Genomic DNA, 11177 nt, shown 5'->3' with positions numbered 1-11177 from the left:
CAAAGTCAGCCATATGGCCTAACCACCAATAGCACAACAGAACAGGGGTGGATTTCTCGAATCCAAAGTTGCTTACTACATTAGCTACTTTGTTGTTTTTTATGCATTTTCCCATTGGCAACAACCGAAGTTGCTAACAGGCTAACAACTTCTCTTATGAGAAATGCACCCCTGAACCACTTTAACTTACTCAACAAAGGAAACAAGGGAAGGGGGAGAAGACAAAAAAAAAACGAATGACACAAACTCCCAAGATATTTTTCCAGGGTGGAATAGCTTTATTTCTTTTTTTTTTCATCGACAGCTCAGCTCTCCCTTCTCACTCATTCAGTGAAATTCCAAAGCCAGCACCGACACATGACATGACACTAGGGGCTCTTGACTACACAGGGACCAGAGCAGCCGCCGTCACTGCTCCCATCTGTCACATTGGAACAGTCCATTTTGTATATCAATCCCCTTGCGACTATCGCCAGGATACCGTATGCACCGTGCATACAGGGGGGGGGGGGCTCTGGGTGTGTGTGTGTGTGTGTGTAGGTGGGCTCCCCACACAACACATTGTTATAGGTGGTGGCGACTCGAGGCCGTTTCATCGGAGGAACACGGTGTTGTCGTCAATGTTAACAATGGGCCCCACGTGTTTTTTTTTTTCTTCTTTTATCATAGTGCAGATTTCCGAGAAAACAAAACAAAAACAGAAAGCAAAAAACAAAAACAACTTAATACTCCAAAAAAATGAAATAAAAGTAACAACATAAGAATGGAGTCATGAGAGATGAGAGAGAGAGAGAAATGGGGGGGATAAAAAGAAAGAGAAATGCACCCTCCTCGGTGGTTGGGGAAATAGGCTATAGTAGTATCACACGAGGGGGGGGGAGGGGAGTCTTGTGACAAGGGGGTTTGGCCATTGGCTGAGGAAGAGCACCACGTTTTTAAAAAGGTTTTTTTTTTAATTCTCTTTTTATTTATTACCATGTTCTTCTTTAGAAGTTCGATTCTTCTCATCGGCCAAAACAACAAAAGAGAGAGAGAGGGAGAGATAAAAAGATAAATAGAGAGAAGAAAGAGAGCTTATTCTCTTGGAGCCAAAAACGAGGCTACCACAAAATGTCTGACATTACATAACATTTCATTTCCAAATCACTTCCTTAAGGTCAAGCTTCATTGACGACAGTGATAATGACTCCAGTAACACACGAAGCAAAGACAGTCGGAACTCGCAGAAGTTTTCCGCTTTTTCTAGTAAGCCAGTGGAGTGTTTGGTTCGGGTGACTACCAAAAAATAATCCTGACGCCTTTCTGAGGTGCCTCTGAACATCTTATTCAGTTTTAAAACAGGACCTTAAAAGGACACTGGACTCCTTTTGTTGACTGGAACATAATAAAGGCTGAATTGGATTGCAGCCTTTTTCGTAAATTTGTTACAGACAGGTAGCTAACCCTAGGCAGGATGAGAATCTCATTCTGCGCTCTCAATATCAGCAACAGAATTGGGAAGGATAAAGGAATTAAAATAAATAAAATGGCTACACAACCTGGGATGTATATATTTTTTGTTTGTTTGTTTTTGCCCCTCCAAATATATTAAAAAATAACCAAATTCTGTGAATAACAACAAGAAAAGAAGTGATATTTACGTCAAACAAATAAAAAGAGGTGACACTACTTTTTGGACAAGGACAAACAAATAAATTAGGTTTTTTTCTTTTTGTCATTTTTTTGAGTTATAGCAAGAAGGACAAAAATTAAGATAAAATAAATATGGACAAGCTGTAAGCCTTCTGGGCAGAGTGACAAAGAGCAAAAACACGAGAGGACAAAACTTACAGCAGGGGATGTGATCAAGAAGTGTATATGGATTAAATAAAAGATAGTTGGGTTAAGGAAGAACAAATAACAAAAAAGATTCGGTCCAGAAGCTTTTTTCTTTAAAATATGCAAGGAAAACAACCTTATGCACCTAAAATGACAGTGGAATGCATGACATGTCACCTGGAAAAATATGAACCAAGGAAAACAAAAAAGGTACAATACATTGAGAAAATAAATACATTTCTTTTTTTTATGATGAACGCAGGGAGGAAAAAAAGGAAGGAGTAATCATCATCGAGTCATGTTCTTTTAAAATGTCCTAAAAATAATAGGTCTTCCACCAGAGGGATTTTGTTTTTAATTTGAGCGTAGGTTCCCGAGGATGAGATAGATTGAATTCCTCATATCAGTTTTACTTTGGATTTGACTTTGTGAAAAACAAACAAAAAAACATGTTGTACGCTGGGTTCCTTTGCAGTACAGGTAAGAATAATATTACAAGGCATCGGTGATATATTTAGTACAATTTTTCTTCCATCTTTATATCTGAGTTTACCGTGTCACACAAGACATTCAACTCTCCGTCAACCTCATCGTAATCTCCAAGAATGAGAAACTTTAGACTGCTCCATAGGAGGTGAAAAGTTTCACAAAGCCTTTTTCGTAGTTAAGCTGGTATGGAACCTTATTCTCAAATTGTTTTTTATTTTCCTACTTTGGTGTGGGACCCATAACTTCTTCTGTTTTTCTTTGTTATTTCTTTCGTGTGTATGTGTGTGCCTTTTTTTTCTTTCCTTCTTTTGGTCTGGATACAAAGTGGAAACTTTTGAACCTTTCAACCAGCAAAACGAACAAAGTATAACACTGTCCATGCCCCACCTGTGTCTTAGGGCGCACTTGGCCGTCCGAATTCTTGAGAGAAAAATATAACTTTTAAAAACACGCGCACACACATACACACAGATGACACAAAAAACAGAGTTCAAATATCAAGGGACCGGACAGCAAACAGCTCCTACCATTTTTTTTCCTTTTTTTCTTTTTAAAACTCCACATTCCTTCATTTAAAATCTTTTTTCTTTATTATTAAACTATCTGTATTGTATGTACAAAATAAAAATAATATTCATAAGCAAGTCGTAAGAGCTGCTTACTGGACGGACAACTTTGGGTCTTGCATCTCTGGAGAGATGTCCAAATTGCCGAGAGAGAAAGAGGAGAGAGAAAGCGAGAGAAGAGAAGAGAGAGAGAGCGAGACAGAGAAATAGAGATCACTACAGGAGTTATTGCTTGTTACTGCTAGGAGGGTTGTCTATTGGAAAGTCCTTTTTTTGTCCTTCTCTTTTTCCATTTTTTCTGGGTTTTCTTTTGTTTTTCTTTAATTATTATTGTTGAAATATCAATATATCAAGCCTGTTTTGCTATGCCCACCTACTGAGTATGCAAGTGCAATAAGAAGTGGTGGCGCTTGGTGGTGGTTGTGGTGGTGGTACTGCAGCTGCGCTTACATTGAATGCCACTCCTTGAAATCTCACCTCAAAAACGTCACAAACAGGGGAGCGACAAGGGTTGTTGGACCAAGGAGGACAAACATACTTTTTGTCTATGGTTTTTTTTTGGTGGGCAATGGAATTACTCAAAGTAGTAATCCGTGGCCAAGGTTTTTGTTTTTCTTTTATCACGTAGCACCAAAAAAACAGTATTTGTGCCAGTGAAGGGCTGGTACAAACCAAAGAGCATGTGGAGGAAGAAGAGAGAAAAAACAAAACAAAAACAATAATGTCATCCAAATAAACTGCGGAAGCAAGCAGGCCAAAAACCAGTGTTGATATGGCAAAAAAGTTTGCGAGCCCCCCCGCCCTCCCCCACACAACAATACACACACAGACTACAATGCATTCCAAAAGGTTCTACTTGTACGTGGTCAGTCGGCAGATGTAAAAGTAAAAACCGACGCTGACAAAAAGGTGGTCATTTTAGGATTCACACACTAACAGTAAGACTGAGCTTGAAACAAAAAACCCTAAATAACAGTTCAATTTTAAGTGCTTCGATTTCTTTTCTTGTTGTTTTTTTTGGTCTTTGTTTTCAGTACGTATGTGAATCTTGAATTCAAAATGGACGTTTTTTTTCATCTCTTTTTAAAACCACACAAGTAAAAATTCCTATATGCCCAACTGCCGTTGCAAATAAAACCAAACCTAAGAAGTGATGAAGTAGGCTTTTTCGTTGCGCTCAATGGCAAAAGCCTTTGTTCACGAGATCTACCAACAACACCCCCTCTTCCTGTCCTTAACAGCTTCACACACTTCAAGGAAGGCTTCTGCATGGCATCACTGTGTCTGAAGCTTTTAAGTGGCATACAGCAAGGCCCTGTACAACACACACCAAAACAAATAAAATCCACAACCCCCCGACGAAACGTAAGAAATTTTCAACCCAACCCACCCCCTACCCCCATTTCGCAAAAAACAAGGGCACATAAAATGCTCCTCATGCAAAACACGCACTCGGGGTCGGGAACACAGCTTCAACCCGTCGTCACGGTGAGCGACCCGACCGATCCACTGCTCTTGCCATGGTGTTCAATGGGGAGGGGGAGGAGGAAGCTGGAGAGAGCAGAGAGGAGGGGTGGTGGGGTCGGCTGCTTTGCTGATACCACCTTTCCGAAATTCAAGATGGCGGTGGTGGTGGTAGTGGTGATGGTGATAGTGGTCGTCATTGAGGGGTTGAGGGCCAAGGAAGGGCTTTTTGCAGAGAGGCAAGTCAAAAGAGTTCAGTCTGTGTTGTAGGCTGGGTGTGGATGGACTTTGGGCTTAGGGGGTTGGAGGGTGGGACTGGATTTCCTGTTGGAGAGGGAAGAGGAAGTGGGGAGTACCCAGGAGAAGAGAGGGTATTTGGACAGGCGTAAGGGGGAAGCAGTTGTGGGTGATGTCGGGACGTAAGGAAGGTAGGAGGGAAGCAGGCGCATCTCAAGTTGGAGTTGAGTAGAGTGTACGTGTACAATAGGATGTAGAGTAGGGGCCGTAGTTGGCCGGTTGGTTTTGTCGTCTGAATGCTTGGTTTTTGGTGAGAGGGGTTGGAAGGGACGCAAGTGGGCCTCCGAAAGACTAACCAATCCCAGCCCTCGTCGCTGGTGGGTACACCTTAAAGCAGGTGTAAACGGGCCACTGTTTCTCTGGTTTTTGATGAAGGGTGTAAGGTGATGGAAGGATTGAACAGAGGCTGGAGGTTGAGGCAGTCACAAAGAGGCCAGTTTAGAAACCAGTAGGGTAAGTGAAGAGGAGCCATTGGTGGTGGTTTGACTGGTTGTCTGATCGTAAAAGGGAGTGGTTGGAGTGGGTGGGGGGTTGGGGCAGTCTCTCTGGGGGCGTCCGCTTGACACTGCTGCTAGACGGGCCTGAGTAGACGGGCCATAGCTGGTTGGTTGTTTGACTGGTTGTACTTAAAGAGCAAGTGAAGAGGGGCCATTGGTTGTTTGGGTAAAGGGGGTGGAGATTGGAGGAGGCTGGAGATTGGGCACAGTCTCTAGGAGGCCAGCTTGACACTGCAGCTGGAGTAGCCCTCGTGGCTGGCTGGCTGGCTGGCTGGCTGGTTGGGTGATCGGTTGGTCGTTGGTTTGACCAGTTGTCTGATGGTGAAGGGGGTTGGTTGGAGGGGGGGTGATTGGAGGGGGTGGTGGTGGCTGATTGGGGGCAGTCTCTAGGAGGCCAGCTTGACACTGCAGCTGGAGTAGCCCTCGTCGCTGGCCACGCTCTGCAGGCTGCTGTGGTCGTCCAGGTCGCTGGTGCTGGCCGTACTGGCGCTGTCCAGCTCGCCGTGGGAGAACTCCGTGCCCTCCACGTCCACCTCGATCTCTTCTGCAGACGGAGGGATGGATGGATGGATGGATGGATGGGGGAGGGAGGGAGAGAGAGAGAGAGAGAGAGAGAGAGAGAGAGAGAGAGAGAGAGAGAGAGATGGTGACCGAGAGTGATTGAAAGAAAGAAAGAAAGAAAGAAAGAAAGAAAGAAAGAAAGAAAGAAAGAAAGAAAGAAAGAAAGAAAGAAAGAAAGAAAGAAAGAAAGAAAGAAAAAAGAAGGTGGACGAAAGAATAAAAGAGGAATACAAGGGAGAAAAATAGAGGGATGGAGCAAGAGAGAGCAGGGAAAGAGAAAGCGAAAGAGGGGGCGAAAAGGGAGAGGGAGAAAATGAACATTGTTATCATGCTTCACACTTATTCTCAGCCAATAAAGCAGAACAAACAAAGAAACATTTATCAAGGTTTATATTTCACACACACGCATGCTCAGCATAACAGGCTGAACAAACTAAACTTTAAGTTCCAACTTTCAAAGGGTATAGCAGTCAATGCTGTGGAGTGTATAGCCATCTCTCCGAAAGACTCAAGGTAAATGTCCTTCTATGGATGTGAACGGATGAATGGACGCCCTCAGCCTTGATGTCGAGCCTTCTTAGCGTTTTAAAAATAGCAATTTGTATGCGTCCTGCCAAGTACCTTGACCAAAAAGCTCGTTGAAAGGCATTTGGCAGAAAACTCCAAATCAAGCCTGATCAAACAAAATGGCCACAGGCATCAACGTCAACTTTTGGTTCTAAATCTAATGTCGAGTCTTGACTCCTTTTCTGAAAAGCACATTTGCGCCAGCAGTGTTACACTTCAAGAGGCACAGCAGAGACATTTAATTTGTCCTGAGGGAGAGCAAACAAGGCCAGTCTCTGATGCAACCTACACTGTAAAATATTACGTTTAACAGCCAGTTAAAGGTTAAAAAGTATGTTTTACAGTACTGCTTTACAGTGTATAAACTGACATAGCGGTGTTTACTATACTATCCTGCAGTAAGTGCAGTAACTACAGTAATTCAAACTGAGAAAAAGGCCTTCAAAGTATTAGCATTAGGTTGGAGGTTGTAGTTACTGCAAATAAGACCATTTGCAGTCTTAAGTCAATTTTGACAAAATATGTAGTTACTGCACTTTGCTTTTGGAGCACAGTATGAAACAGGGGTGACCAATCACAGATTGAGAGAGCAAGAACCCTACCATATATTTGCTACAACCAATTCAGGCATCCAGCTGATCCTAAGGTGCTGTTTCCACATAGCTGGATATTTTTATATGTGGATATTTTTTTCTCCTGGTTGCATTGGTTTTGCATTGGTTTTGGCCTTCCGTTTCCACGTAGCAGATATTTAAAATCCAGGTATAAAAAGCAGGAGAAAAAAATATCCTATTTAGAGGGCTGAAACACATTTGTTACAATGGAGGATTTATTTTTATCCACATGTTGCGTTTACACCTAACAGGACAAAAAAATATCCTGCTAAAAAAATATCCTTCTACGTGGAATCAGCACCTTAGACAGGTTAATGAGCTAGTTAGTGAAATTGCCTGTGTCTGAGAGCACAGGCAGAAGGAATAATATCGGGCATGAAGTTTTACTCTCTCAATCCAATTCGTTTGCTACTGCGATGGAGTCATTGCATGTGACACTGCACGTACACCGCTTTTGTCAAAGTGCGGATCACTGCTCTGCCACTGCTCTGTTTGATTTCTGTCTGGTTCCGTTGTGCGGGGTAGTACAGAAAACAGTGATAATAATAACAACTTGGTTTTATATAGCGCTTTTCAAGTAACCCAAGTCGCGGTGAAATCGAAAGGTGGCAGAGCAGACCTCCTCCGCACTTTGGCGGGAACCGATGTGCAGAGGGCCTAAAACAACACACACCTCCACGCCAATTATGGGCAGTCATGGGTGAGCGGTTAGGGCGTCAGACTTGCATCCCAGAGGTTGCCGGTTCGACTCCCGACCCGACAGGTTGGTGGGGGGAGTAATCAACCAGTGCTCTCCCCCATCCTCCTCCATGACTGAGGTACCCTGAGCATGGTACCGTCCCACCGCACTGCTCCCCATGGCGCGCCACTGAGGGCTGCCCCCTTGCACGGGTGAGGCATAAATGCAATTTCGTTGTGTGCAGTGTGCAGTGTTCACTTGTGTGCTGTGGAGTGCTGTGTCACAATGACAATGGGAGTTGGAGTTTCCCAATGGGCTTTCACTTTTTCACAAGTAACCCAAGTCGAATCGAAAGGTGGCAGAGCAGACAGACCTCCGCACTTTGGCGGAACCGATGTGAACCGAGGGCCTAAAACAACACACACCTCCACGCCAACTCACCTTGGTCGGAATCGGAGCGGTCGGAGCACAGGGTGGAGCCTACGCTGTCCATGCGTATCCGCTCGCCGCCCTCGCCAGAGGAGGAAGGGGAGCAGGACGGAGAGGAGATGGAGCAGGAGGAGGAGGAGGACTGCGGTCCGGCCGCTAGCGAGGTGGCGCCCCCGGAGCCCTGAAGCAGGTCCAGCTGCCTCTGGAGGTGACGCTGCTCCCGCTCCAGGCAGTCCAGCTGGTGCAGGCTCCGGCGGTCCGCCTCTTCAAGTTTCTATTGGGGGCAGAGAGAGAGAGCACAGAGGAGATGAGATGAGATGAGACACTGGGGTTGAAGGTGAAGATTGTGCACATCAGGAAGGTGGAGAATGCGCGCACATCAGTGGTACAGGTGCTGGACAAAATAGAGTAACTGAAATAAATGATAGAAGTCCGCAACACTGTTAATGCTCCCAGTGATTTATTATGTGCAAATAAATCACTGGGAGCATTAACAGTGTTGCGAAGATTGTGCACATCCCAGGAATAGGCAGCAGGACAAAGGCTGACGGTAGTTGACGGAGTGAGGAGTCCGCAGGTTAAACATTTTAAGAAAATGTACTATTATGACATCACGTTGGGGGTTCCGCAGGCTCATAGGAGTCTATGTAGAACCTTAGAATCCTGGGGAGTTCCCCCAACGTGATGTCATCACCTGCAACCCCACCTTTAAAATCCTTTTCAGCCATGAAATCATAATAATGAAAAAACAACTAAAAAGATTTTAAGTGTGTGGACCCCTCACGTCGAAAAAAGGGTCCAGACGAGACTATGAGGCTTTGTTAAGTGGGCTGGACGGGGAGAGATAAAAGAAGAGCAAAGAGCAAGAACCGGTTCTACTGTCGGCAGACGAGACTGCTTTGATCTGATCAGACTGAGGAGACATGCAAATGGTCTGGTGCTGCCACGGGCAGGGCAGCCAATGGGGGCAGAGACGATGAACGGGTATGTTGTCCCTGTTCCAGGGAGAGAGAAGGCCCAGAATTGGGGCCCCATTACATTGTATGTATTGCGCGCGTGGGGGGGGCCTTACAGGTGACTTTGTCCAGGGCCCGGCCAATGCTGTCAGCGGCGGGCATTGCATGTGGAGAGTCAAGAGCAGGAGCAAGCCACAGACAGCCGGCTTTCTGCAAAGGCTGTGTGCTTGTGAGCTTTGCAGGCTAATAAAAATAAAACGTTTGCACAAAGGGCTGGGCTTAGCTTAAGTAAAGTCCACTTGTCAGTTGTTAAGCAAACTTTAAAAGTTGATCTTTTTTGCATGCAGGGACACACACGCACACGCAACACACACACGCAACACACACACACGCACACGCAACACACACACACGCACATGCAACACACGCACACACACGTTTGACTGTACACCCAGGTTGTATTTGACTTTAAGTTGCCATCAGACAGGAGGGAAACAAACGCCAGGGGTGAAGGGAAGGGAAGGGAAGGGGGGAAAGAGAGAGGAGGAGGCCAGGACAGACAGCAGGATAGACAGCAGACGACAGGTAGCAAGCAAACAGCCAACACTGCAAACATAGGGGAAGGGGAGAGAGTGAGCGAGAGGGGGGGGAAGAGAGAGAGAGAGAGAGAGAGAGAGAGAGAGAGAGAGAGAGAGAGAGAGAGAATGAAAGAGATGAGATGAAAGGGTGGGGATGAGTCCAGTCATCAGAACCCGGCTGCCTCTTGAAGTGGCAGCTGCTAAATGTCAACTGCAGGTCTTTTGCACACACACAGGCAGGCACGCACGCACGCACACAGGCAGGCAGGCAGGCAGGCAGGCAGGCACACAGGCAGGCAGGCAGGCAGGAAGGCACACAGGCAGGCAGGCAGGCAGACAGGCAGGCAGGCAGGCAGGCAGACAGGCAGGCACGCACACACACACTTCCTGCTAGCCACAAAGTCTACATGCTACTGTCCCCTCAACGTGCACACACACACACGCGCACAAGCTGGAGCTGCATGACACACGCACGCACGCAAACACACACACACACACACACACACACACACACACACACGCACGCAAACACACACACACACGTGGGCGCACGTGCCTAAACTAATTTCCTTAGGCACAACCACACGTATGGCTAAATTGTCCTGCTAATAGTAGACAACAAAGAGACCCATACACACACTTGACCCACAAAAACGTCAAGCTCGCATGTAAGCTCCCCTTGCATGTGCCTATCTCACACACACACACACACGTCTATATTATATATGTCCCTGCCACACACACACACACACACACACACGCGCACACACGCGCACACACGCGCACACACGCGCACACACACGCACACTAAGGAGAGTAAATGTCTATATTTCATTATCTCTCTCTCCCCCCCCCCCCCCCCCCCCACACACACTAACTAGCAATTGCACACACAAAGGGAGCAGCGCACGCTCACACGCTTTCACGCAGATCAATCCATGGCCCCTCCTGATGTTATTTACTACTACTGCTCTGCTCTACGCCTGCCTGCCTGTGCGCCTGCCTGCACGCCTGCCTTTTAGCTTTTCACATGACCGCAGGCCTCGATCACTAAAATGCCTCCACGTGCCTCCACTCTTCATCACATACAGACACGCACACGCACGCACGGACGGACACACATGCAGTACTGGAAATGCACAAACGCACACACACCCTGCTGAACATGTAAGGATGCAGAGACGCGCGCACGCACACACACACGCGCACACACACACACACACACACGCACACACCATATACTTGCAATGAAAACAAAGGCCGCACACACACGCACACACACCAACATGGCTCCGGGGGACAACAACCCGATATTGTAAATGGAGGGGGAGGGGAGTGAGGGACAGAGTAGTGGTGGTGGTGGTGGGATGTGGGGAAATGTCAATACGCGGCTATCAAACACACATGTATAAATAGACAACAGAAATCAACAAAACAAACAGGAGTCGCGGTACGTGATGGCTCACAGCGGTCTCTGCCTGTGCTCTGCGGGCATGTTTCGCACGGTGGTTCGCTAGTAGGGCTGCATAATAACAAAAACGTATCAATATCGCGATATCAAGAGTGGTGATATGCGTATCGCGAAACTGAATGAATTATCTCTAACAAGTAAAACATTTCTGCGTAGTACAATCACTAGCTGAATATCAACAAATGTGCGAG

At 46.2% G+C, this 11177-nt stretch overlaps 1 protein-coding gene across 2 annotated transcripts in view; it reads right to left on the bottom strand.

Moving 5' to 3' along the window:
* Positions 1–255: 255 nt before the first annotated feature.
* Positions 256–11177, bottom strand: part of mxi1 (max interactor 1, dimerization protein) — a 66016-nt gene continuing 55094 nt past the window's right edge. For both annotated transcript variants that reach the window (XM_063198434.1, XM_063198441.1), the window contains exons 5-6: positions 7994–8255; positions 256–5675 (exon numbers count right to left, since the gene is read on the bottom strand). In XM_063198434.1, the coding sequence (XP_063054504.1) occupies positions 5518–5675; positions 7994–8255 (420 nt within the window). In that variant the 3' untranslated portion in view covers positions 256–5517. The remainder of the gene's footprint in view (positions 5676–7993; positions 8256–11177) is intronic.

This window comes from Engraulis encrasicolus, chromosome 1 (assembly GCF_034702125.1).
Source record: "Engraulis encrasicolus isolate BLACKSEA-1 chromosome 1, IST_EnEncr_1.0, whole genome shotgun sequence".
Taxonomy (NCBI): domain Eukaryota; kingdom Metazoa; phylum Chordata; class Actinopteri; order Clupeiformes; family Engraulidae; genus Engraulis; species Engraulis encrasicolus.
Note: the sequence above shows the minus strand (reverse complement) of the source record. Positions and strands in the feature narration are given on the sequence as shown.